The sequence below is a fragment of the Osmia bicornis genome, chromosome 13 (assembly GCF_907164935.1).
Source record: "Osmia bicornis bicornis chromosome 13, iOsmBic2.1, whole genome shotgun sequence".
Lineage (NCBI taxonomy): Eukaryota > Metazoa > Arthropoda > Insecta > Hymenoptera > Megachilidae > Osmia > Osmia bicornis.
The window spans coordinates 4489575-4515593 of NC_060228.1; the positions used below are offsets into that span (position 1 = coordinate 4489575).

The window sequence follows — 26019 nt, forward strand, 5'->3', positions numbered from 1 at the left end:
CATAATTCAGTATTCGATTTTAATTCGTTATTCGAAAGAAGGAAATTTCTTGAAATTATAATTTTTAATCAATTCTTCGACACGTAACATTGCCTAATACGAAAAAGGAATAAAATTCACTGCCGTTCGCTCGTTATCAACATTGACAAACAGAAGGTGTGTATTTTGTGCATACCGCGACAAATAACAGATTTCTGATTTCTCCGAAACACCCAAACCGTCGGAGAATTTTGTACAGAGAGAAATAACAAAGAAGCCAGTTTTATCAGGCACATTTTATTACTGTGAACGTAGGATAACTACGTATGCTGATTTTTTCTCTCGCGTTCATGCACCGCTCTCGAGTTTCCGCTTAATTGGATGGTAATTAAAAATTGATGCGAATACCGTGCGACGATTATCGGGGGAGTTAAGTCGGGCAGATTAAGAATGGCACAACGACCTTCTCGATACAATTATTTTTCCCATGTAACAGCTGCGTATGTAACTACGTGTTCGCGAAAAAAGCTGTATAAACATAGATACAGCGTCTGCATGTGCGGACTTGAGTCATGATTTCTGAATAATCGTCCAAGCCAGTCTTTGTCTCGATTCCGTCGCTGCAAAAGCATGTTGACGCCTTTACGATTCAAACTCGTACAATTTCTTTGTAGAATTAAGTATGTTCCCTCTTCCTTTTTTAAATTATAAGTCGAACATAAGATCTTTGTGGGTTTGAAGACTGGTTATTATAAATTTTTTAATGAAATTGATTTATTATATTAAGTGAATCGTTTTCTATTCGTATCTATGATATTAGAGATTTACTTTCCATTGCTTCGAGCATGGTTATCGATCAGCAATTGCGCAGCAATAAGGATCTACAGCGCGGAGAACGATGCAATTCAAAATCCGGCTTTCTCTTCAAACAGCAGCAATAATATTTTCTCACGAGACAAATATCTTTTCCCTGACACAATCCGTACCGCATCGGTATGTTAAAATATGAAGGAAGTATCCTTCTTTTTAAATAATTTCCTGTCACCTTATCAGTGATGGATTTTTTATTTGAAGAACCCTAGGTAAAATGAATATTTACATTGCCTGTTGATCATTTTTATTATGTTACAACTCGTGTTGTAGCAAGTTGAACTGAAACTCTTATAGAATGGCATCATTAAACAGCTTTATTGTCTAGAATTATTCCCCTACTCTCGTCATAACTAAACAAGCGTTAGTCACGTTCATTAAGTATGTAACGGGTGGCCGTAGAGTTCGCGGAAACTGGAAACAAGATAAAGGACTTAAGGATTTAAGATTTCGCCGTGGAGGATTCGATTACACGAGCCTCGAGCCTCTCAAGTTTCGCTCGTCTTCGATTCTTTTCTCATTACGCATACGAGAACTCTATTTTCGTTCCTAGTATTGCATACTGTCCCTTATTTGTTTCATATTTTATGCGCCTAATCAACGCGTATTTGAACCATAAATTGGCGAACGCTTGAAATTCTTTGTACTGGCGTGTTTTATACTGTGATAAATTGACGTTTTAAGGGATTGGTTGAGTAAAGAAAAAACAAAGATAGCACAGAATAAGTATTTATTTAATATCGTCATACACCCTCGATCTTTAGGGAAAATGTTGGTCTAAACCAGCGGAGGGGAAGGTGTCCCCGCCGCTGGGTATGACATTCGAACCAGTAGGCATTATGCCTAATTCACAGGAGACACTTTTGTACTCTAGAAAGATTAAAACTTTCTCAAATAAATAGTCGCTAAAGCGAGTCGGTTTGTTAATTAACCAGTAAAATGAATAATGAGCTCGATTCGAAAGTTGGTTGTCAAAATAATTAATCATGCTTAGCTGCTTCCGATATCGAAAGCAATTGGAAAGTGGCTCCCTCTGCATTGGCTACCACCAATGATTACAGATCCAACAAGATTGGGTTGTCAGGGCCGTTGGCGTCGGGAGTGGGGGCTCCAAACGCCCTTGCACACGGCCAAGGAAAGGCCGGTACCGGGTGCGACCCCTGGTATCGGCCACATGCTAGGTACCCAAGTTAGGCACCAGTATGATGTCAGATCGGTACGCCGAGGGCATCATTGGCGCAGCGGGGTCCCTAACACCCCTGTATGACGTCAGGTCCGTACGAACAGGGCACAACCAGTATAATAATTATAAGGGTTTCTCTAAATTTTTCCAGAGTTTACTTAATTCACTTTATTTATTTTTTTTGCATATTAAATATACTCATCGAAGGGGAATAACATATATGACTGTATCCCTCTTCTGGGTCTCAGCCGAGGACCCCTTTTATTTTACTTTTTCTAGTTATTTGTATAATATTATTCCTCATTGTAGTTCAAGGCCATCTCTGCATCACTTACATTTCTGCATTCCTTACATCCCTGCAACCCTTAAATCTTTTTTTATTTTTTTTTTTTTTTTTTTTTTTTTAACGTGGTGGAAATCTTCAGAAAGACACCTCCAGCCCCCCTGGGGAGGGGCCAGAGGTAGTGTGGGATTTTTACCCACTAAAACCACCACGGTGGCCTGCACTGGGACTGTAGGGAGGGTGCTTTGACCCTCCGCTATGTACCAAATTCCGCCGACATCGAGGGCCACACCCGATGCCGGCAATCCTGGGATCGCGTGCAGTGGAGACCTGGGCCCCAGCCCAGGCATCCTTTACATCCCCCGTTTAGTTAGATCTCTGCACCCCTTACATCATTGCATTCATTTCATCCCTACATTCATTTCATCCCAACATTCTCTTCAACCCTACACTCTTTTCATCCCTACATTCTTGTCATCCCTACATTCTTGCCATCCCTACATTCTTTTCATCCCTACATTCTTTTCATCCCTACATTCTTATCATCCCTACATTCTTTCCATCCCTTATATCCCTGCAAACCATACAATAACTATATTACAAAGACTGCTCCGAGTAAAGGTAAGTAAAGGTAAGTAAAGGTAAGTAAAGGTAAGTTAGTTTTTTTCCTGAAATTTTGCAAAATTTAGTTCCTTTTTTCGCCACTAGAGGGCGCTGATTGGACATTGATATTTTAGTTCGAATTTTTGCCGCTAGGGGGCGCTCTATTTTTGAGATTTTTCGCGAAAATCTCGAAAAAACAGCGCCCCCTTGCGGCCAAATTTGGAACTAAAATTTTCAAAAATTTTCAAAAATTTTAGTTCCAAATTTGGCCGCTAGGGGGCGCTGTTTTTTCGAGATTTTCGCGAAAAATCTCAAAAATAGGGCGCCCCCTAGCGGCAAAAATTCGAACTAAAAACTTTTGAAAATTTTTGAAAATTTTAGTTCCAAATTTGGCCGCAAGGGGGCGCTGTTTTTTCGAGATTTTCGCGAAAAATCTCAAAAATAGAGCGCCCCCTAACGGCAAAAATTCGAACTAAAATTTCCATGTCCGATCAGCGCCCTCTAGCGGCGAAAAAGGGAACTAAATTTTGCACAATTTATTTCGTTCTGTGTTGTAGAAAGTGAATGTAAGAGATGGAAGGGTTGCAGGCATAGGTTGTGTAGGATACAGGGATGTAAGGGATGAAGAGACGAAAAGAATGTAGGGATGAAAGGAATGTAGGGGTTAGAAGAATGTAGGGATGAAAAGAATGTAGGGATGAAAAGAATGTAGGGATGAAAAGAATGTAGGGATGAAAAGAATGTAGGGATGAAAAGAATGTAGGGATGAAAAGAATGTAGGGATGAAAAGAATGTAGGGATGAAAAGAGTGTAGGGATGAAAGGAATGTAGGGATGAGAAGAATGTAGGAATGAAAAGGATGCAGGGATATTAGGCATACAGTGATGTAAGGAATACAGAGATGAAAGGGATGTAGAGATGTAGGGAATGTAAAGATGTAAGAATTGCTGAAATATAATGGACGCAGATATGTAAAGAATGCAGGAATATAAGGGATGTAATTTGAACCCCATAATCTAACATTCGTTTAAATAATTTAATAATATTAAATACAATGATTATATAGCAAGGCTGAGCTCGGGACACTGACTAACAATGACTTCACTTCATACGTTTCCCTCTATTGAGGGTGGCGTAATCTAGGGACTTGAATCTGTCCCTTTTTGCTCAACAATTATTTATGCTATATGCTTCTGTACTTTTAATTCCATTCATACTTGTCCGTACTTTTAAATCTCACACTCTTTCTGTACTTTTAAATCCTCTCATCTTACATCCCCCTTTTAGTCGCATCTTACGACAAGCAGGGGATACCGTGGCCGTATTCTAAGCCCCCCGAGCCACAGGGGGTTGACTACCAATGAGAAATGGAATATAGTTTTTGATATCCTAACAATCTGCTATTACCATCAAAGTGTGTTAGACTACTGCATTGCGAAGTATTTTCATACTAGGATAAGCAGATGGCGTTCGTTTTCAAGGCGCACATTCAAAATCCTGTTCAGTATTGTTGGATCTATAGCAATCTATAGTCATTGCGCAACGTTACTCGTTTATAAGCTGATCTATGCCAACTTCTATAGTTGCGAATCCGAAGAAATGGCGACTCGTCTGCTTAAAGTTAGCTCCGCTTTGCGGACGTGCACTAATAAAACCAGCCTTGTAAAGGTAATGAAATAGAAATTTTATATTACAAATCTCATTGTCAAAGTAGACTAAAATGACTTTTTTAAAGTTGTATGTAAATTAAAGTAACTTTATCGAAACCCATTGACTCCGTCTACTCCTTACGTAATAAGACTAAGTTGTTTAAAACATTGTAAAAGCAAATGCAAAAAGGTTAAATTATTATTAATCTACAACAAGCAGAATTCAATAAATTTAATTGTATGATGTATTGGAATTGGCATAACCTTAGTATGTATAAACGTTTACTGAGCAGTAATGTTACTAGTAAATTGTTTGACAGATAGAATGCACTTTATGGTTTTGTTTTAGGTACAAAAGCAATGGCAATCTACAGCATCATCTTTAAAGGAGATACTTATCAATCAACCTGCAACAAAAGTTACAACTTTAGACTGCGGTATGAGAGTAGCCAGTGAAGATAGTGGATCTCCAACAGCCACTGTTGGGATATGGATTGATGCTGGCAGTCGTTTTGAAACTGATGAAACCAATGGAGTTGCTCATTTCATGGAACACATGGCTTTCAAAGTAATTCATATTTTCAATATATTTAATAATAAATCAGATGTTTTAGTTACAAAGCAGAATTATTAATAGGGAACTTCAAAACGCTCTCAAACTGACCTAGAGTTGGAAATAGAAAACATGGGAGCTCAGTTGAATGCTTACACAAGCAGAGAACAAACAATATTTTATGCTAGATCTTTGGCAGAAGATATTCCAAAGACCATTGAAATTTTGAGTGACATCATTCAGAATTCAAAACTGGGTGAAAGTGAAATTGAAAGAGAACGTGGTGTTATCTTAAGAGAAATGCAGGAGGTTGAAACAAATCTGCAAGAAGTTGTTCTTGATCATTTACATTCAAGTGCATATCAAGGCACACCTTTGGGAAGAACAATTCTTGGTCCAACTCAGAATATTAAAAGTATTACACGAAAAGATCTTCTTGAATATGTTAGGACACACTATGGTCCACCTAGGTATGTAATTACAGCTTGCAATGATCCACGAACTATTTTATTTATGTTAAATTTTTCTCTTAGGTTTGTTTTAGCTGGTGCAGGTGGTGTAGATCATAATGCTCTGGTAGATCTGGCTCAGAAACATTTTGGTCAAATGAAAGGACCGGTCTATGATGAAATTCCACCTCCCCTTACACCGTGTCGTTACACGGGATCTGAAATAAGAGTTCGCGATGATAATATTCCCCATGCACATATTGCCATTGCTGTTGAAGGTGCTGCATGGTCTGATGCTGATACCATTCCTCTTATGGTTGCCAATACTCTTATGGGAGCATGGGATCGCAGCCAAGGAGGAGGTTTAAATAATGCGAGCTATTTGGCTCAAGCTGCTGCAGCTGGGCTAGCCCACAGTTTTCTAAGTTTTAATACTTGCTACAAAGTTCGTATTACCTTATAAATATGTATATTTTTTAAAATTATTATATACCAATCATTTTTTCTATATAGGATACAGGACTTTGGGGTGTATATTTCGTTTGCGATCCCATGTCAATAGAGGATTTTTTACACTGTATACAAACTGAATGGATGAAATTATGTATATCAGTTACAGAGAAAGAAGTAGAACGCGCAAAAAATAGTCTTAAAACAAATATGCTTCTTCAGTTGGATGGAACTAGTGCAATTTGTGAAGACATTGGCCGACAGATGCTTTGTTACAATCGACGTATACCTCTTCATGAACTTGAAGCTAGGATAGATGTAAGTACTTCGTCGAAATAAAATTGGCGACTTATAATGTACACTTTTCATCTAAATAAAATTTTTTACAGGGCGTAACTGCTTCAAATATTCATGATGTTTGCATGAAATACATTTACGATCAGTGTCCGGTTGTTGCAGCCGTTGGACCAGTTGAAAATCTACCCGATTATACCCTAATTCGTGCCGGCATGTACAGATTGCGAGTATAAATACATTTCTTCAAAAAAATTTAGGGCGAGTCGCCAACAGCATCACTAGCTAAAATTAATATTCATAATTATTAAATCTATAATATATAAAACAAACTATTCTTCATTTTTACTCCGTAGTCTCATCTAAATCCCAATAAATTTATAGCCATGTATTATTTGACTTCAGTAAAACAATAAATTTAATTTAATATAATGTATTCCTTGATTTATTATTATGTCAACAGAATAAACTTGTTTAAGAAATAAAATTATCTAAATCAATTTCTTTGGTATTCATTTATTTCAAATTATTTATTAATTGCGAATAATAAATAATTTTTTATAACGGGCTTATTACTTTGTACTTGTTGAATAGTTAATGGTATTCTATTTATCTCGTTGTATCGTTACATCTCATACAAAATATGACATTACATAAGCATTTGAATAGTAAAAAATTATTTATACAATTATGAATTTTTATGAAATGATTCTATAAACAATGCCTCATTTTTTCATGACATATAATGTACAATACCGAGTATAGTAGGCTTCCTCGGGGAATGTGACAATTCCCCGTAGGGTACTTTTCACCTCATCGGTGTTCCCGAGAGAAATGGTGATGCTTGGGCGGAGCCGCTATTTATATAGGTCTGTCCATCCCCATCACCTGAATATGGACGATTCCGCGAGAGAGTTTGAATTGATATCTACGTTAACGCCATTTCCTCTAAGGAAGCCTACTTCGATTGAGAGGTGTATAATGATAAATTTAACTATTAATATGTAATTTTAAATAAGAATATAGAAAATTATTTCGAGATATCTACATACGAAACATAATTATTGATTATTTTTGACTATACATTCATAAAAATGTGGATAGTGTAAAACATATACAGTTTTCGAAAGAATCATAATATATTAATCCTTAAGTTTTTAATTACATCAATTCAATGATGTTAAAGCACACAGAAATAAATGCACAATTTATTTCCTGTATAATATGATTAACTAGAAAGAGATATACTTACATTAATAATTCATCCCTAACCGGGAAAATTACTTTTACGATTAGTGCAATAATGGAAAGATGTAAGCACTATATGTAATGAAGTTTCCAATGCAATTTTTACTCAATTTCTAGATATAAAATAATAATTTGTGGCAGTATGACAGAAAACAATTTTTCAGTATTTTTCCATAATATAATAGAGAGGTATACCTTGAGTTCTATACTTACATTAAAAGAGGATTTACTTTAACTAATTTCGATTTCATTATTATGCCTTTAACAAGTTTAACCACTATCTAGCATTATTTGATGGTGCTGTGGTTTGTGTTGGCGATGCAGTATCCTTACAAACCTTAGAAGTCATTTCAGCCAATGGCTCCAATTCTTTTGTATTTACTAATTCAAATTCTGTTACAAAATAGTAAAAATGTTTGTAACATGTATTTACATGTGCCTCCTGAAATATAAAAATATCTTTAACTATATCAATATAAAAATGAGATAATATTTTATCAAATACACAGGAATCTAAAACTTACTGCTCCTATGGCAACAATACGATCAAAATGATGTATGTAAACATGGACAAAAACCCTAAACAAGCGTGTCAAAATTTTTCTACACAATGGTACAAATGTTTTTGGGAATGGAACATCTATAATAAAATTTAAAAATTAATGATTTAACAAATAAATTGTTATCTAAGCTTCCATAGTTTTATACCTGTTGAAACAGGAAATATAGTTTCATTATTAATTTGTGCTTCAATCCAATCCATGAGAAGACTAACATATTGTGGTGCTGGTAATGCAGTAGGTTTTTTATATTTTTCACCATCTGCCCATAAATATTCAAATCGAGCCCCACCGCTCATAGTAGGACAAGATGCAGAATCACAATATTCAGAAACAGTACCATATATTAGATTTATTCTATTAAAAAAATCTACCACTGAAATTATATTAAATAACATAGAACAGTTATATTTCTTAAGCTAAATTCTTTGGTAGATAGTTAACAATTTTTAATACCATGTACAGCAATCCAATCGTTCAAGTCCTCCCCAGGAGGTAATTTTACAACAGATCTTAAATTAATTCCAGAATTCAATGAAGCTTGTGCTTGTTTATGCAAAGAATATCGCAATGTTCCATGGGCAAATCGCTTTTTTGGTCTGAATGTCTATAATAGGAATTGAACATTAAAACAATGGGGGAACTATCATGTTATGATACAAGTTTATAAAGTGGATATACCATTTAAAGCAATGAACTAACAAGAAATTTAATTTTAAACATATAGAACTCTGGAGATCAAACGTAACGTCTTATATTTAAGTACAAAGATCGGTAAATAGTATCTCATATGAGGTTAAGTGTTTTGTTATATTACAAACGAATGTAATATAAATAACAAGTAATATCTACCTTTCCTTTTTGAAAAAACTCCATAAAACCACTTAATGCGGTCATCGTGAACAAGATTATGCAATATACGTATTTATTATACGAATGCCGGAGTAATATAAATTTACCCAACACTCAGTATATCCGTACATGTGCTGACCGGAATTCTGTACTGTATATATATGTATAAATCCTTATTGGATTTTCTCATTTTGTATTTATTGTTAAATTTTGTAATAAAATTAACATTAAACAAATACTTTTCATTAATGTATTATAACTACTAGAAGTAATAAGTGGCGTGATAACCGAAAGTATTCCAGAAACGTAATATGAAACTAATCACACAAACAAAATTATCACAAAAAGTATATCAAAAATGTATATAAATATACAATTTTAATAAAAATCATTGTACACCTAAATTAGAAGAAAATGGTTTAAATTTTTATACAGATATTTTATTACATAAACAGGTAGTTTGATGCACAAAAGTAAAAAACTAAATGTTACCCTGGGCATCATTACTATTCGTGTCTTTCTCCTGAAATAGATCTTATTTTTATATAACAATATTTGTACATACGTATATTAATTATATTGTAATTTTGTGCATGTGTGTATACTACTACAAACTTGTATTTCAATTAGTCTTGTTGTTTAACTGTTATTGTAACCATGCTATCAATAATCGAATTTTCGCATTACAAACTTATTACAAATAAATACAATGTGTTATTTACTTTTAGCTGTAATTAATGTTCAATAAACATTACATTTTCCTTATGTAATGCGTTTATCACTCAAATATTTTACATTTTATTACACAATAGCATTCTTATGTAATCAATACATGTAGTAGCTAACTCTCTGTTTATGTAGTTTAATATTAATAAAATTATTTATAAATATACATCTCTTTTCAATCGTGATCATAGAAGTACATATTTATTATTATAAAGCAAAATAAAAGTGATCAATAATTTATTTGTACACTACAATTCTGTAATAGCAATGAATACTCAGACAGATGGAATGATTCCTTATGGTATTATATTTTGGAATTGAGTTTTATTCAAATAAAAAATGAATATTCCTGTCATATTTCACTGTTAATCATGATAATAGTATTGTCACGTGTAATTTCAGAAGAAAAGAAACATTTTCTACATTAATTAGGAATTTACATGAAAAATATCGTTTTTGTGACCAGCACAGTTATCTTGCAATTAATAGATCAAACAATGTATTGATGCCATTAAATGCATCACAGTCTTCATCATTCAGGATCTGCTTTAGTCATAGATGCAAACATTAACGTTTTTTTTTTTTGCTTTTAATCAAATATTATAAATAGTAAGACTCACGTATGCAGCAGCAATTAAAAAATACCTTGATACATACCTGATATCATTGCAAACATTTTTTACTATACAACTTCACTTGTAAAACAAAGATATACAATGTCATAGCATAGAGGTAGAAACATAATGTGGAGATGAAAGTGCAATATCTCTCCTGATTAATACCCAATAAAAACACTGTATTCATAATTACATACACCGTGCGGTGATCACAGCTGTTTAGAGCCTTCCGCTTTTTTGGCCGGTGGTGGCACTCCAGGGGCTATTGGAGGATTTCTAACCGGGTCGGAAGTGGAATTACTTTTAAGAACCGCGGCTGACCTTTCTTTTTCCGGTTCGGATGAAGATGTGCCAACACTTTTCTTAGAATCTGCAACATTTTCATCTAATTCCTCTTTACCATAACCTTTTTCAGTCGTTACAGGTGTAGCAGGAACCGGAGATTTAGGCGCAATATATTTTGTTGCAGTACATTCTCCATCTTTAAGTTTTTCACTTGCTTCCTTTTGTAATGTTTTTTGTATTTGATCGTCCGATTCTAAAATTTCTTCCTTATCAATTAATTCAAGTAATTCATCTACTTGTTTTTTGCTCAATTTAATATCCTCCTTTCCAATTAGTTCTAACACCTATAAATTAAATATATAATGGTATATAAATTTTGTTTACAGCTTTATTTATTAAATACCATGTATTACCTTAAGGACGTCTTCGACTTTTATAGCACCATCTCTATCGTCATCGATTTTTGCTAAAATTTCAGTTATACGTTGTAATCGATGTTGATCCGGTACATTCTGAATTTTCCTAATAGCTGAAATTAATTCCTCTATTTTAACTAATTCTTCAATGGTTTTAGAACTTGTGCCTTTTCCTTCATCAATACTTTCTTTCTTTTCGGACTGTTTGATTTGTTTCTTCGACTCAAGTTCTGATACAACTTCATCCATCTTATGAATCATTTTATTCATTTGTTTAAATAATCGTATAGCACCCTTGGATACTTTAATATTTTCTATATCCTTTTGACCCTTTGCAGCCGCTTTAATTTCGTAAAACTCTTTGAGATCTTCTTGATAATCGGCCATTTCTTCTTTCAGTTCTTTTAGTTCTCCTTTTTCAACTATATGCTTCTTATCCTTGATAAAATCAGAGACAAACGTTACCTTCAAAATAAACAAATAACTACTGATCTTCTAACCGTTCACTAAAATACTATTTTTACAAACCTCTCCAAGAGAATCTAATGCCTGTTCTATTACTTTCACATCCGTTTTCGTAATCTCATCAGTTTTGTGTTCTTGATGAACAGCGGGTTGCGGTTCTTTTTCTTGTCGTTCCTCTTCAATCTTACGTTCTTCCATCTTTATAATTTCAATATTCGTCTTATGATCCATTTTACCCTCCTTCTCTCCTATTGCACACTGAGTACGCGCAACGACCGTATCGGGAAGAGCTGATATAGTAGCCTTTAATTTGTCTGACATAGGGATCGTTTCTGGGACCATTAATGCTCGTGAAAGAAGCAACAACGACGGTGGAACCTTTTTGTTTAAACTTAAGTCTAACCATTGAGACAACTGCTCTTTTAATTTACTATCTGGCAGTCCGTACGCTCGCATTCCACGTGCTCTACACGCCTGTTGTAGTTCACTTCTAGTAAGAGAATCTATACCTTCTTTCTCAATTAACTATAAATATAAATTATGTCATTATATGAATATTTAATATTATTACCTGATAATTTGATTATATTTGAAGAAGAAAAATTACTTTATCATCTGCGGTAAGACTCCTTAACCGCATTCTAAGTAAAAATCTTAAAAAATTCGTCGTTCCAAGAGTTTGCACATCTAATACTCTACATAATGCAACTAATTGCGGCCGAGAAAGGGAGTCTAAAGTAATTTCATCCTCAAAAAGTTTGCTGAATTGCATTATTTCTTCATTGCTGGCTACAGAACCAGAACTACGAACTTTATAAAAGAATTCTGCAAATTCTTTGGCTCTTTTCGATTTATAATCGGACGATTGCACAGCCATATCACCCAACGTTTTTTGCAAAAATTTAGCCATTTCAATTTTCATCTGAAACAAAAAATTGCTATGTAATATCTGTTAAAACAATTATGTTAATAATAGAAGACGAAAACAGATCTATACTTTTAATGCTTGTTTCAATTTATTCTCCTTGTCTGTTGCTGTTTGGAAGGTGGATGGTAACAACCCAGGGAAGAATTTAATGACAATTGGAAGCAAAAACTCCATGAAGGGTACAATAATGAAAACGGAGAAAGGAATAAGCCTGAACACATCCCCTGTTGTTTTTACAAGCTGAAAGTAGTTTACAAAAATTATTGATAAGATTAGATTAATCAGAACAATGAAGTAATCTCAATGTAACTTACAAGTCTATGTTCTCTTCTACTAAGTTCATGACCCTTCAAAATTCTCCAAAGTAGCTTTGATGATATTTTCATATCAAGGCCCAATAATCTAAATCCATGATAATAATGTAAAATTTCACCTTTTACTTTTTGCCATAATGTAGGCTTTTCTATAATTTCTTTTGGAACACTTTTAGCAACAGAGACTTCTGCCTTTGACTTTTCTTCTGCCTTTGCCTTTTCCTCTGCCTTTTGTTCCTTGATATTCTTTACAGTCTGTTCAACCTTAGAAGATGACTCTTGACCCTTCCATGTTGGTGTTACATAAAATGTACGGAATTGTACATATGGCAAATTATTATTATAATTAGGACAATTTTCTGCTAATGCAGAGTGCATTAACAGTCTATTATTTCTTGGGTCTCTTCTACCCATATAAACAAATGCTAAGCTACCATTTATTTGATTGGTACTGTACCATAATTTAAAGCAGCCATACTCTGTAAGAAATACATAACACATAACTTTCAAAATAATCAGTAATATTATTACTTAAAACATTGCAGTTAGCATTTAATTGATAATTATTAAAAATACAATGGAATATGTATTACAACAATGAATTACAATATAACCTGCTGCTAGATGTGATTATATAAATTACAAAATGAAAACAAAAATAATACAGCAAACAAGTTTCTGTTGATTTATCATAGATATTAATAGATCTATCTACAAATTTACTAGTTATATGTATATAATTGGTACAATATGTATAATCTGTGGGCCGGAAAATGTTAGCTTATCATTCTGATTAACTTATCGAATATAATTAAGGTACATACGGCGTATTGCTGATCTGTGACCAGATACCATTGCTTTTGTATGAATTAACGAATTCATTTTATATTAAAATATTGTTTTCGTAATTTTCGTTCTTTATTAAACTCGTATGTCGCCGTAGTGTGGTAAAATACCATATGATACCATACCATTACACATTTTCTAACTTGAACATAGCGATGAGAGATCAAAGATCAGATGGTTGTTAAACTGATAGCCACGTTGCTAGGGCAAATTAATACTGATTTGTATTTAATTATTCCTGCACAGTTATGTTTCCAAATACATTTACGATTGAATGTACACTACAATTATGTTGCAAAACTGAATTTTCGTTTATTTACGAAACGATGATCGGTATTTAAGAACATTCAGGCAGTGTTCTTGTTACAAAACGCTTTAATAGAAACGGGATAATATACTTTTTTACAAAGCAATTAATAACAAATAATTTAATAGTTATACCATATTTTCATAGTCATACTATACTATATAATGGTTTCCTTGCAGAAGTGAATTTCTTTAATAAATTCCAACTACTTTCAACTTAGTTTATCAGCGCTAAGTTCTACCAATGCAAATTAAGTTACGGGTATATCGGTATATTGATGAGTTGAGGAACACAAAGGAAACAGGAGATTCATTTTCGAATACACTACAAATCTTGTGCAAGAACTGACCAAGTGCCAGTAAGCAGGGTGGGGGAGGTGCACTAAAGCTTTTAGTAGCCGCCATGTTTTTCTCTGAGTGGGGTGTGTAGAAGAGGCCGGGGTGAAAATCATCTCTCGAGGCATGCAGGTATGTCAAAAGATTGAACATTTTCGTTGATCACGATTGAAATGACCACCATGCTTAATATAAGTTGACAGTACGTCACGTACAAAGAGAGGTTTGCTTTCGTTTCGTAACGTCATATAGTTGTTCTTTTTACAACGAAAGAACTATGACTCAGGCGAAACGCATAGCGCAATTGGCAAGGTTATTCGCATTGCTCGACCAATGTCTTTGCCAACAATTCCTATAGACAGCTGTGCTGCAGCGTTATGCGTTCGAATTTGCAGTTTGTTTTTGTGCACCAGTTCGAGAGACATCTATCAAGTGGACGAGGCTGGTTGATAATGCGTCCAAAACTCAAAAATTCATATTACATTCCACTTACTCGCACCGCGTAATCTGGTGATAAGCATTTTTTGACAGCGTTGATAACGGTTCCGATCCGTTTCGATCGATTTTGCGGCTTGTTTTTATTTTGCAAAATGTAGGGTTGGTAACCCGTTTTTTAGCCACGACGTGGAACATTTATTTTGGATCCATGGTTCGTGCAACGTGACTTAATAGCCTCTAACACAAATACGTTTCTAACTACGTCTTATATTTCTAATTGCATTTTGCGCAAAAATGATTGCGATTGTTTGAAGCTTGTACACGCGCGTAATGAACAGAACGTTTGAAAACGTAGATCATGAATGTCCGTTTTGCGTTTTAATGAAACAAGTAAAATTTAACGTGCAGTTGCCTTATTTTCTTTTTGTCTGAAAAATAAATACTCTACTTTCACTTAGGTTTAAGAAATCAAATTTTTAAGACGTTTAATTTACGTACCGAGAAAATGAACACATTTATGATATTCTGTATCATATTACATCGTGTTTATTAAATAAAAAATTAAGTTTTTGATACGATTTATTACTTCATCTAAAAATTAGATTAATCACTAATTTGATTTCTAAATATTGTGTTAAAATATCTATGACTGACATTCCTTTATCTTCCTTATAATATGATAACAGTTATTATGGCAGACTAACTGAAGTTAATTATAAATAGAACACTACATATTGGCTTAATTTAATAAAATTTTGTGCATGGTTTTCTTTTAACAAATTAGGGCTCTAATATTATAACAATTGTATTAATTGAAACATCCATAGTAGATTTAAGTTATGTGTAAAAGAATAACGCTGTTAATTATAAAAATAAATAAAAATAATGAAAAACTTTGTATTGGATTTATTTATTTCTGTAAAATATGTTGTTATATTCACACTGTTCATAAGAATAATTTGGAAATCATAAAATTTCAGTGTCAAAATGGGAAGGAGACTATATTTGTTATCCTTCACTAAGACCTGCCAGCCTCATTTCCACAAGATATCCACCACCTGTGCACAAGAACTAAGTAATTTTTAAACAACGTAACTGAAATCACAAGAAGTACTATTCACTGATTGTGGGCAACGAAACTAAAAGTGAGAAATTACAAGTAACAAAGACAAAGAAAAACGTTTATCGAACTAGTAAATGTCAAGGTGGTGGATTCAGTAAAATTGAAACATTAAAGGACAATAATATAATACCGTAACTCTATTGTAAATAGGTAATTTGATTTATCATTCGCTTTATCATTGAACACTGTTGTAACAAAATTTGTACAAAGTGTATTAATTTATTTATCTTTTAAGGAGAGAAGATGATCACCCTGGAGGTAGTGGAATCCGTGAAAGTTCCTGGGTCTAGGAGGAGCTTAATTAAAAAGAAATGAGGAATCCGGCATTGCATCTGGTCGGGATAGCGACGTCCCCTGGAGGTGGTGAAGTGTTTGGTACAAGGGCCGAGGAGGAGTTGCGTCAGTGGCTAGAGACACGCTTGGACGCATTGGGAATTGACCCCGTTGCGTACTCGCGATTTGTACTTAGCCTGCTACGCCGCCCCGACTCGGCCCTAAGCCCTCCAGAAGAAGCAATAGGTACAGGTAGAAACGGAGGACGTCGTATTCGGGCCCGACCTAAAGCTAAGCTGCCAACGCAAGGAGACAGAGAACAAAGACGTGCTGTTGTGCAATGCCTGACAAGTGCTGCCGATAATGTAAGACATATTAATAATTATAATTATGTCAAACTGTATATAATTTACATAAAATAATAATGTTCTTATTACTTCTTTGTTTTTAGAAATGTGGGGTGGAAACTTTGGTCGATGAATTGTGCATGAAATTACGAGATTTAGAAGGAGGTGGTTCAGATGAAGCGAAAGAAGAATCGAAGAGCACAGATGACGATAATAAAACAAATTTAGAATCGCTTACACCCCGTGACAGAGCTCTCAGATACTACGCAGCATTTCCTGCTTTGCAACCTGCAACTCTTAAGAAGTTTCCCCAGAAAAAAGATAGAAACTGTGGAAATAATAACAACAACAACAATAACTTTAATAACAACAACAACAAAATTAACGGGGTCAACTATAATAATAATAAGAATAACAATAAATCACGCAATAAGAAAACTAAAATGTCCATTGTAAGTGGTGAAACGAATGGTTTCATGCCGTCATTTGTATGCTAAAGAGCATGTTCCATTATTTGTTTTACTTTTCAGACTATTGACTCACGAAGATCAGACGATAAAGGAAGCTTTGGGTTTGCTAAGTCAATGGAACGCGAACGGGAAAAAGAGCGGGAATTAGAATTGGATAAACTGAGATTGGCACAGTTGCAAGCGAAGTTTGACGAGAGCTTAGAAGCACTTTGGGATTCAGGACCAGGCAATGCACAGGACACGGCTTCTATTTGGGCAGCACCTACTCTTTCTATTCCTTCAGGACCCCTTTGGCCGACAGACACTACCGAGACAATCTTTACTTTATCCACCTCAGACAATGGTTATGCTTCTGACACTCCGTACCAGGAATCTATTGTCGACGACTCACCGCTCATTCCATGGGATATTGATTTGATCAGCATTGAAGATTATGCGGATGAATGTAGTAACAAAAATAAATCAGGTCAGTACTTCGATCATATGTGTAATTTCACATCATGATATAGTAATGTTGACTTAAGTATACTAACGGATAGGAAGATCGTTCTAACATGTAAGTAAATAACAGCGTATTAAGTTAGTCAGCGTTTCCTCGTGTCCAATTTTTATCATCATTCCTGTTTTGTACGTACCCATGAAGATGGTAATTACGTTAACTTTAAATATACTATTTCAGAAAGCAATGTTAACTGGTCTGACTCAGCTATGGATGGATCATGGTGTTGGAAAGGGCTTGGCAGTAATTTAGCTGCCTTGGGCCACAGTCCTCAGACAGGTAGCTGCTTCTTTCCAGTCGCACCGCGTAAGACTCCCATTGGAACACGCAAAGAATCTCGTTCAAACCAGAAGGTAAACAGCCTTCCAGAACCGGACGAGGATTTGCTTACTTCCGCTCGCACACACTTTCGTCCAATAAAGGATGACGGACAGTGGGCCGATGGGACAACATTTCCTGTGAACAATACTTTAGAGCGGGTCGCATATCGCAGATCTGAGTCAGGAAACTTGTTATATCTTCCTGGTGGAGAGAGCCCTTATATGGAGTATCGAGAGAATGACTCGCCGCTTCCTCCAGTATCTTCGAATTTAACATTGAAATTCAGGGTGCGTCAATGCGACAAGTGCGTTCAAACCGAGCCCATACGATCTCCGGTCAAACGCAGAATTCTCTCCGAACAGGATCATGTTCGTTATACTCCAGTCGGAGTGGAAGATACTGTTATTCGCGAAGAGGAAAAAATCGAGAAAGATTGCTATGCATTGGGTCAACTGGGCTGGGTACGATCTAATGTACCTCTGCACAATGATAGGAAAAGGTAATGAAATGTCTCTAAAAGGATCCATATTACGTGTCTATAGCTTTGTTTTTTGTTTTCTCTTTTTTTTTGCTTTGCACACGTTTTAAGTTCTTTTTTTTTTAATGTGTCAGTAAGGATATGTTCCTACTATCTTTCATTTATTATTCCAATACACGGTGAACTTTAAATTACGTTCGAACGTGAAAGCCTTTCTCGTTTGTTCAGAGGTACGAATGTGTAGCTAGACCAAAGATCATAATGAATGAACTTTATGTTACTGTTAAACGATCAGACGTTTACCTTTTTTTTTTCTGTTATGTTTGTCAGTCTGTAATCCAAAATCGATAAATATGTATACGTATCTATATCTCTATATACACGCACGTAATCGTGATATGTAACACGCTACGAAATTAAAGTATATATTTTGAAAAAATATTAACACAGCGAGCACGTATGTCTTCAAACATTTGTTACAACTTACAGATCGGTTTCTAATTCTCAACGCGTATGTAAATCCTAGCATAGAATTTAAATGTGGTCTCTGTACTTAGTTGCATCGTTGCAGTTGTACGTAAAATGTTATATGTTTAATGTATTTTGTTTCGATAGAAGGCACAGTAGCAGCTTCGGATGCCAGCCTCTGACGACTTTGCGTCCGTTGACCTTATGAACTGGATAAAATACGAGCTGCTAAAAATGCTATATGACTGGAGAGTTTAAGGTTTAGCTATACTTTTTTTTCCAAGACGAAGACGAAAAGAGAAGGTATGACAGGGGGGCCTCTTGGCATGTGGAATTTGTTATGCATGTATCCAAGATGGTGCCGTTATATACACATATATAGAGAAAAAAAAAACAAAAAAAGAAAAAATAAGTATCCCCCATTGTCGACGAGCAGAGTGGAAAAAAAAATAAAAAGGTCAGAAAGAGAGTGAAGCGAGATGAAAGGAATATTAAACGTTCATTTAGATAATTATTATTAACCCTTTGACAAATAAAAGAAAAAAAAGAAACGGAGCAAAATAGAGGAAAAATGTATATGTTACGCAGCGTTTAATGACGAAAGCGAGAGAGGGAGAGAGAGAGAGAGCGCACGAGAGATAGAGAGAGAAAGAAAAAAAAATATCGAAAACGTAGTCAATGAGATTTCGTTTGGTAGCTTGTTGATAATTTTATGTAAACTTTTTCAAAGAGAAAGAAAGGAAAAAAAAATTAGTGCGCTGATTTTTTTTTTGTTTAGAAAATGTAGCGAGCAGGTGTTTTTTTTTTTGTTTCTCATCCGATGTGCAGGCGTTCCATTATGTGTGTTTGCATTGGATGCATCGCAGAACGAGAAAGAAAGAAAAAAAAGAAATAAATGTAACCAAGAAAATGCCAAAAAAAAGAATGATACTGAAGAAATTGAAAGAGTAAAATTCGAGGACGGAGTACTTATAAGTATAAATAAAAATAGGGAAGAGAAGGAAAGAAAAAGAAAAAGATAAAAATGCCGCACGACATTAAACCAAGAACCATCAAAGTACCATTCTATTTTCTTGTTGTTTTTTTTTTTTCGTAATTATTAATGAATTATCTTAATTATTATCCCTTTAATTATAATTTAACGTCCTAGAAGATTAATGTCCCTTTGTCCCTATCCATCTTCCACCAAATCCCATGTTTTAAAAGAATCCAGAGTATCCAATGCTTTTCCTATACTCCCTCAAAGGAAATACATGTTGGATCGACGAGAACGTACATACGAAAGAAAAAGAAATGGAATATGTGACTTGAAGAAGGAGATACAGAAAAAGAAATGTATGTATACGTCCGATAAAAGAACGTGAAAGAAACGTTATTAGGAAAATGAATGCCTTTTAAATGAAAGAGAGCGAATATAAACGCGATAAGAAGAAGAGGAGGTGTTAATGTTAACACAAAGGATCGTTTATGGTGTTGTACATGAAATGTAATGCGAAGAGAACAATGGAACTAAGGAGAACGAATAAAAAAAAAATCTAAATATTCTCTGCGCGAAATAATGTACGCAAAGGGAGTAACCAAATAAAGGCATTGCAAACGCTGAAAATGTATATCATTTAAAATTCCCCTTTCTTTTTTCTCCTAAAAAGTTTTTCATTATCAAAAAGACTTATCCTCCTTTCCTCCCTTTCTTTATTGCTCGTTGAGCAGTAACGAGCATCAACGTCCTGATACCGCTAGGAATAAAAGATCTTGAAGAACAGGATAATCGAATCTTCGTGTATTTTCTTCATCTTACAAGAAATAACTTTAAAACCTCGATCTGACCTGGGTTGCTTGGAAACCGTGAGTTGGAGCTGGCTGTAAATTAAATCTAAGTGGTTTTATTTTCGGTAGATTACCTTTACTGGGGCTGTTGCGATCGATCTTCGTGATCTTTGTACGATGCCGATAATACCAGTACTCAAAGGCCAGGGTGAAACAAGCAAAAATAATCCCGAGGAATATCACTACAAATACACCCCCTATATTATGAATACTTATACCGTCGCTTTGACTGTTCTCCGCGTCGCAGTTCTTTTTCTCAGGATTCTTCTTCCACCATTTGTCCTTCAGCTTCTCCAATTTTCGTTGATTCAATAGTATCAGAATTCTATATCGAAATAAAGAACAGAAATACATTGGGAAATCACGTTTATAGGATACCAATCGAAAACTTACGCATTGTTGAATTGATCTTTCAGCGGAGATCCTTGTTGTACCGCAATCGCGTATGGTTTCCTCGAGAAGTCCTCTCCAACTTGTACCAGATCACAGTTCGTCATGGCAAGATACCTGATGGTGGTAGAATCCTCGATATAAGCGAATTCATTATTCGAATCTAGACGTCGAACTCGTCGCAAAGCTTCTTCGGTAGTGGCTGGAAAACCAGCTTCTTCCATCGCTTGCAACATTTTCGTGTACTTGTCGCTGACGGGATAGTCCCATACCGCTAGTTCAGCTCTCTCTACGTCCGACAAACTATCGTTAAGACTCATCTCCTTCCAAATGCTAGAATAAACGTAAGAAATCTTCGGATCAATCGTTTCTAACTTAACGGGAAAACAAACTCACTCGTAAAATCTCCATTCGATAGCAGCCATCCTCTTGAAGTAAACGTAAGCCGAAGAGTAGAGTACCGGGGCGTATTGAATCTTGTACTGTTTGCTAAGATCTTCCAATGTTTCGATCGGTATCTCTAACCTGGACACGGTCAGAAACGCGGCCAGATTAGCCGTGTACGAGGCGATGATGATAAATCCGAACAACCACCATGTGGCAGCGACCAGTCGTCCGGAGAGATTCTTCGGTGCTTCGCCTCCACCTTGTGGCGTCAAGGAAGTCATACAAAACCAGAAACACTCTCTTAAATTGAACTCTCTCTTCTCCTCATCGTTCTTGTACTTCGCTCTGTTATTTTGGTAGCTGTACGGTGACCAACGATCGAAGATCCACAATAGGATGCTGGTGAAAATGTAGGCGGCGAGTATGCAGAACCAAACCTCGTTCTCCAAAACGGTCAAAAATTTGAACAACGAAGTGGTGGTTTTAGTTTTCAGCATCATGATGGAAAGACCTACCAGATCGTAATAAGGCACCGTGAAATCTACCACAACTTCCCTTTCCGCGGTGACCCAAAGGGAACCAAGAGCTATGTCAGCTCGTTTCTCGATCAATTCCTTCATCATACCGTTCCAGCTACCGTTTGGATTCAAATTCCCGTACATTTTGTCGTCCGCCTCGCGTATCTCGTACTGAAAGCCCACCGTCTCCCTGATCTCGTTCAACAGGTCAATGCAGAAGCCGAAGTACTCGTTCTTCTCCTCGTTGTACATCACGAACGGGGGATGAAGCACGGTAACTACCCTGTAGCTCTTCACCGCCGTGGTGTTCATCACGTCGCTGTTCGTTATCTACGCAGAAACAGATGGGTTTATGTTGATGGTTTAATCGATATAGGAGGGGGTTAAGGGATGTTCTTAACACTTCCGTTACGTGTGGCACGCGTCGACTGTGCAACGCATATTAATATTCCGACAGACGCATATTTTATGTAATTGTTTCCCACGGTAAGTGGAAATAAAGTGAAAAATACGACCGTCAAAGTGGAAGTAAAGTAACTTGAAGTTTGAAAGAAAAAGAACTTACACTCAAGCTAGGATGATCGAGAGCTTCTGAAAAGTATTTCCAAACTAAACATGTAACGCGACATGCACAGTATGAAACTACGAGTCGAAGTAGCACAATTACATAGTGGTTCTTTTTTTTATGGATTGCACGAGCAAATAGAGTTGCATGTGTTATCTTCATCAGTACTCCTTATTATCAGTAATCGGTGTAAAAAAACGTAACGGCGGTGTGTCAAGGGTATAACTATCGCGATGGTTAACTTAATCAGGGGTCAAGACTAAGAAATTACTTTTACTTTGATATTTTCTAAACGAAACTTTCCTTATACCTCCCTCACTCCTATTGTTCCCAGTTCGATCGAAGTGGAAAACGTGAAACGATGATTATATGTATCTTTAAAGATAGATTTTAATGAAGTATTCATTTTCATTCCATTCACACGATTCAGTGTTATCTTCCAACCGTGACATTCGATTATCGAGTAGCCTCATCCTCGCGTGACTAAAAACTACCATTTTTTTGCTGATCAATATTAGACCGACCTAATTTCGTTTAGTAATGACACGTGCACGGCACTATCCATTTGCTCAGTTGATTTTGCCGGTTATAAATTTTAAAGGTGCTCTTTCGGAAATTAAATGAATTTTATATGCCGTCGATCGTTCTGAAGTAACGCGCTTTCAACGAGCACCCAAACATTCATAAAGATTCTAAAATACCTCGAATGTTTCTGTATTTCATTTCTCTTGATGCAAGATCTAAAGGAAAATTAATTTTCTTAATTAGCCCGTCTCTGCACGATACAAAGAAGAAAGAATTACCAAATCAAAGGAATGAATGATTGGAATGTTCGAAACTTACCTCCAAGGGTGAATCGATGCTAGCGTTCCAAGATCCGCTATCCACCATATCGGAAATCACCTCTTCCTCGATGTTCACCAGGTGAATGGACATCTCGAAGCGAGCATGGTGCTCGCCGTTCTTTGTTCCCCACTGGATTTCAGCGTAAGTTGGCGTCATGTTCGCGTAAGCTGCTTTCAATTTCCCGAAGAAGTCCAACTTCCTCACCGGCGTGTTCGTGTTATTATATCCGTCGCAGGTGATTTGTTTCGGTTTCAGTGGCCACTCGCCGTTGTCCAAGGCCGATTTCATCGCTTGAACGGCTAACTGAAGCAGGTCGTAATAGAAAGCAGAAGAGATAATCGGTTTCGGCAGGATGGCCTCCACCGCGGGCTTCTTCTGCACGAACTTAGGCTTCATAAAAAGGACCGTCACGTTTTTGCACTCGCATTTCGGCCAAATCTCAGCTTCCGGAGTCAACAAGAACCAACCGTACTTTCTCCCGGTGAAGCTCAAAGACTCCGCTGCTTCTAGGGCTACGTTGATGGTGTTCTCGTCCCCTAGAATGAAATAATTCACGATATCGAGGTCCCTCAACCGTGGTAGCTGCCTCTTCATCTTCGTCACTTGTTGAGAAGCTTCGTTGATTACGTGTCTGGTGGGTACGTTCAACAACAGACTCTTGTACTTGTGATCCATGACGAAATTATGATCATACAGGATCGCTGCGTTCGTGATGTTCAACTGAATCGCCAATCGTCTGACTGCTTCGGGTATTAAATCCGTCGGAGGCATCACCTGCACTAGATAACCCTGCTGATCGTCATTCAAATTTCGCCAATAGAGGAGATCTCCCTGTTGGCCGTATTGGGCGGACAGCGTAGGGATTCCTAGGGCAGCTGTGAACGAGTTCGTTATCTTGGCACCCAGGCCAGCTGTCGTAGTGTCCACCACTAAATCCGGCACATTCGTCCCCCCTTTCTCCACCGCCTCATCCCATAAGTTACAAATACGGTCCAGAGTGACGTTGATGTCTGTACCATTCACCTGAACCATCCACACCCTTCCCAGATAATTAGGATGTTTCTCTCTGACCGTCTTCAGGGCGGCTATCAGACTGGCGTTGGCCACTTTGTTACCTTCATCGTTGATGATGACTGACGGAGGTACATACGATAAAAGAGAAGATCAAGATTATTTCGGAAATTAGAATGAGAGGAATCGTGGAATTAGAAATGGCAGGAGTTTAGTAGGTAATAAGTCAGACGCGTTCGAGCGCCAGGAGCTCATCGATTCCCTGGCACTTTTCACAGGATTCTAGAGAAATGAAAAATTCAGAGAAGGAAATTTGTTACTTACAAAGATTAACTGGTCTCGTTTTCGAGGCTTCTCTATCCTTCCCGTCGTTTCCTTGTCCATGGACCGAGTATCCACCACGAAAAGCGAGGAACACAGCGAAGATAAGATACTTGAATTTCATTCTGAACTTGTGAAAAGAGCCACTCGTTAAAAATATGGTACATAAATGGCTGATTCGTTTCGGTTTACAGGTGTTGCGTTTCGAGCCCGGTGATATCGCGCGAGGAAATCGGTCGAGCAACTGAAGGGTGGTCTAGAGACCCAGACCCAAGTTGGCTCACTCGCTCTCCCTCTGTTCTATTTGTGTTTGTCCATCGGTTACCGCGGGGACGACCTAATCAATTTCCCGTATCAACGCAATTTGTCTCTTCTTTCCTATATCCTTCCCCATATTTTTTTCGTTCGTCGAAATTCTGGCTCGCCATTGACCTTTGGGTGCGCGAGCGAGCAATTGGGTGAGCACGACACGAGAACGGACCGCGACACTTTGCGATGAATTTGCATGTGGCTCGCTCGCGTGTCCTGTTATCTAGTAATCGGTTAGTCGATCGTTAGTTTTTTTCCCCTCATCACGTATCACTCGAAACTTTCGTTTCAACGGTAAGTAACATCGATAGCTTCGTGACTGAAGTTCATAAACGTATCCAACGCATTGCACGCCCTTCGATTGTTCCTTCGCGAAATTGTTTTAGGGCCTCGTAGTTGGATGAGCTCGAGATTGTAATTCATGATAGAAGACGTTTAAAAATGAAATTTACAACCGTTGCAACTCGTGAAAATAAGGAAACACTTGGAAATTGAATTTATAGGTATTATCGTTCATAAAGGAAAGAAAATTTCTCTATTTACAACACCTCTGTATTGTAGAAAGAAAGATACGGAAATGGCAAGAGAAAATTGATGCAATCATGCTGAAATTAGGACAGAGCAATTGCAGTAGACTGTAATGGGTTTGAAAAGAGAACTTTGTTGAAGAGAACTGGAAAATTGTACTACTGTTACGGATTAGCTAATTGCTGTAAATATCGAAAGAAAATCTCAGTATTTCGATTCCCAGAAAGTAGGCTATGGAAATGTCAAGGGAAGGTACTTTTCCTTTGTGTGTTCAACATTTCTATTAAAGGGCGCAAAATGATTTCTTTAAAAAGATGTAATTGAACATTAGTAAACCAAAGAAGTTACTTCTCCGATGTTCCTTTGATTTTAAACATTTCATTAATTTCCGTATTTCTGCCCGAGTCGAGTTTGTAGCATTCTTACAAAGAGGGCATACCTTTTTAGCCGCCCTTCTTTAGTTGATATCAATACCAGCAATATCGGAGGCAGAGTATTAAAGCAGCAAGCAATATGCCGACGAGGATCAGTAGAAATGTAACTGTCAAATTGTCGAGGTTGAACCTCGCGTTAAAGTCTTTGTCGGGCGAGCAATTCCCTTTCAAAGGGTTTTCATTCCTCCGTTTCTTCCCCTGCAGCGTTTAATCTCTCTTTCAATTACCAGCCGTGTAATCCTTTAATTAACCGT

General features: G+C 36.5%; 5 protein-coding genes across 9 annotated transcripts; 2 read left to right on the top strand and 3 right to left on the bottom strand.

The window, feature by feature from the left end:
- Window positions 1-4457: 4457 nt before the first annotated feature.
- LOC114880177 (mitochondrial-processing peptidase subunit beta) lies at window positions 4458-6749 on the top strand. Of its 2 annotated transcripts, none has more exons than XM_029195888.2 (6): window positions 4458-4586; window positions 4917-5135; window positions 5205-5590; window positions 5654-6014; window positions 6083-6337; window positions 6409-6749. In XM_029195888.2, the coding sequence occupies exons 1-6, from the start codon at window positions 4518-4520 to the stop codon at window positions 6547-6549; spliced, it is 1431 nt and encodes a 476-aa protein (XP_029051721.1). In that variant the 5' UTR covers window positions 4458-4517; the 3' UTR covers window positions 6550-6749. The 2 variants fall into 2 exon arrangements, with proteins under 2 accessions (XP_029051721.1, XP_029051722.1); XM_029195889.2 differs by lacking the exon at window positions 4458-4586 and adding an exon at window positions 4640-4835.
- Window positions 6750-6813: 64 nt separating this feature from the next.
- Window positions 6814-9353, bottom strand: LOC114880181 (MOB kinase activator-like 3). The gene is made up of 6 exons (XM_029195897.2): window positions 8974-9353; window positions 8578-8728; window positions 8270-8497; window positions 8086-8201; window positions 7775-8003; window positions 6814-7674 (listed from the first exon to the last, which is right to left on the bottom strand). Exons 1-5 carry the CDS (start codon window positions 9016-9018, stop codon window positions 7839-7841), a joined length of 705 nt encoding a protein of 234 aa, XP_029051730.1. The 5' UTR covers window positions 9019-9353; the 3' UTR covers window positions 6814-7674; window positions 7775-7838.
- A 38-nt stretch (window positions 9354-9391) lies between these two features.
- On the bottom strand, window positions 9392-13939 carry LOC114880179 (mitochondrial proton/calcium exchanger protein). Its single transcript, XM_029195892.2, has 7 exons — window positions 13549-13939; window positions 12725-13203; window positions 12480-12650; window positions 12090-12404; window positions 11546-12007; window positions 11015-11455; window positions 9392-10945 (listed from the first exon to the last, which is right to left on the bottom strand). The coding sequence occupies exons 1-7, from the start codon at window positions 13604-13606 to the stop codon at window positions 10526-10528; spliced, it is 2346 nt and encodes a 781-aa protein (XP_029051725.2). The 5' UTR covers window positions 13607-13939; the 3' UTR covers window positions 9392-10525.
- Window positions 13940-14238: 299 nt separating this feature from the next.
- On the top strand, window positions 14239-20235 carry LOC114880180 (probable serine/threonine-protein kinase DDB_G0278845). Of its 4 annotated transcripts, none has more exons than XM_029195893.2 (7): window positions 14239-14344; window positions 15631-15923; window positions 16009-16411; window positions 16498-16845; window positions 16924-17329; window positions 17543-18182; window positions 18777-20235. In XM_029195893.2, the coding sequence occupies exons 3-7, from the start codon at window positions 16085-16087 to the stop codon at window positions 18835-18837; spliced, it is 1782 nt and encodes a 593-aa protein (XP_029051726.1). In that variant the 5' UTR covers window positions 14239-14344; window positions 15631-15923; window positions 16009-16084; the 3' UTR covers window positions 18838-20235. The 4 variants fall into 4 exon arrangements, with proteins under 4 accessions (XP_029051726.1, XP_029051729.1, XP_029051728.1 ...); XM_029195895.2 differs by lacking the exon at window positions 14239-14344 and adding an exon at window positions 14630-14722; XM_029195894.2 differs by lacking the exon at window positions 14239-14344 and adding an exon at window positions 14744-14861.
- Window positions 19052-25218, bottom strand: LOC114880178 (ionotropic receptor 25a). Its single transcript, XM_029195890.2, has 5 exons — window positions 24498-25218; window positions 23160-24295; window positions 21243-22081; window positions 20850-21179; window positions 19052-20781 (listed from the first exon to the last, which is right to left on the bottom strand). Exons 1-5 carry the CDS (start codon window positions 24616-24618, stop codon window positions 20439-20441), a joined length of 2769 nt encoding a protein of 922 aa, XP_029051723.2. The 5' UTR covers window positions 24619-25218; the 3' UTR covers window positions 19052-20438.
- Window positions 25219-26019: the final 801 nt, after the last annotated feature.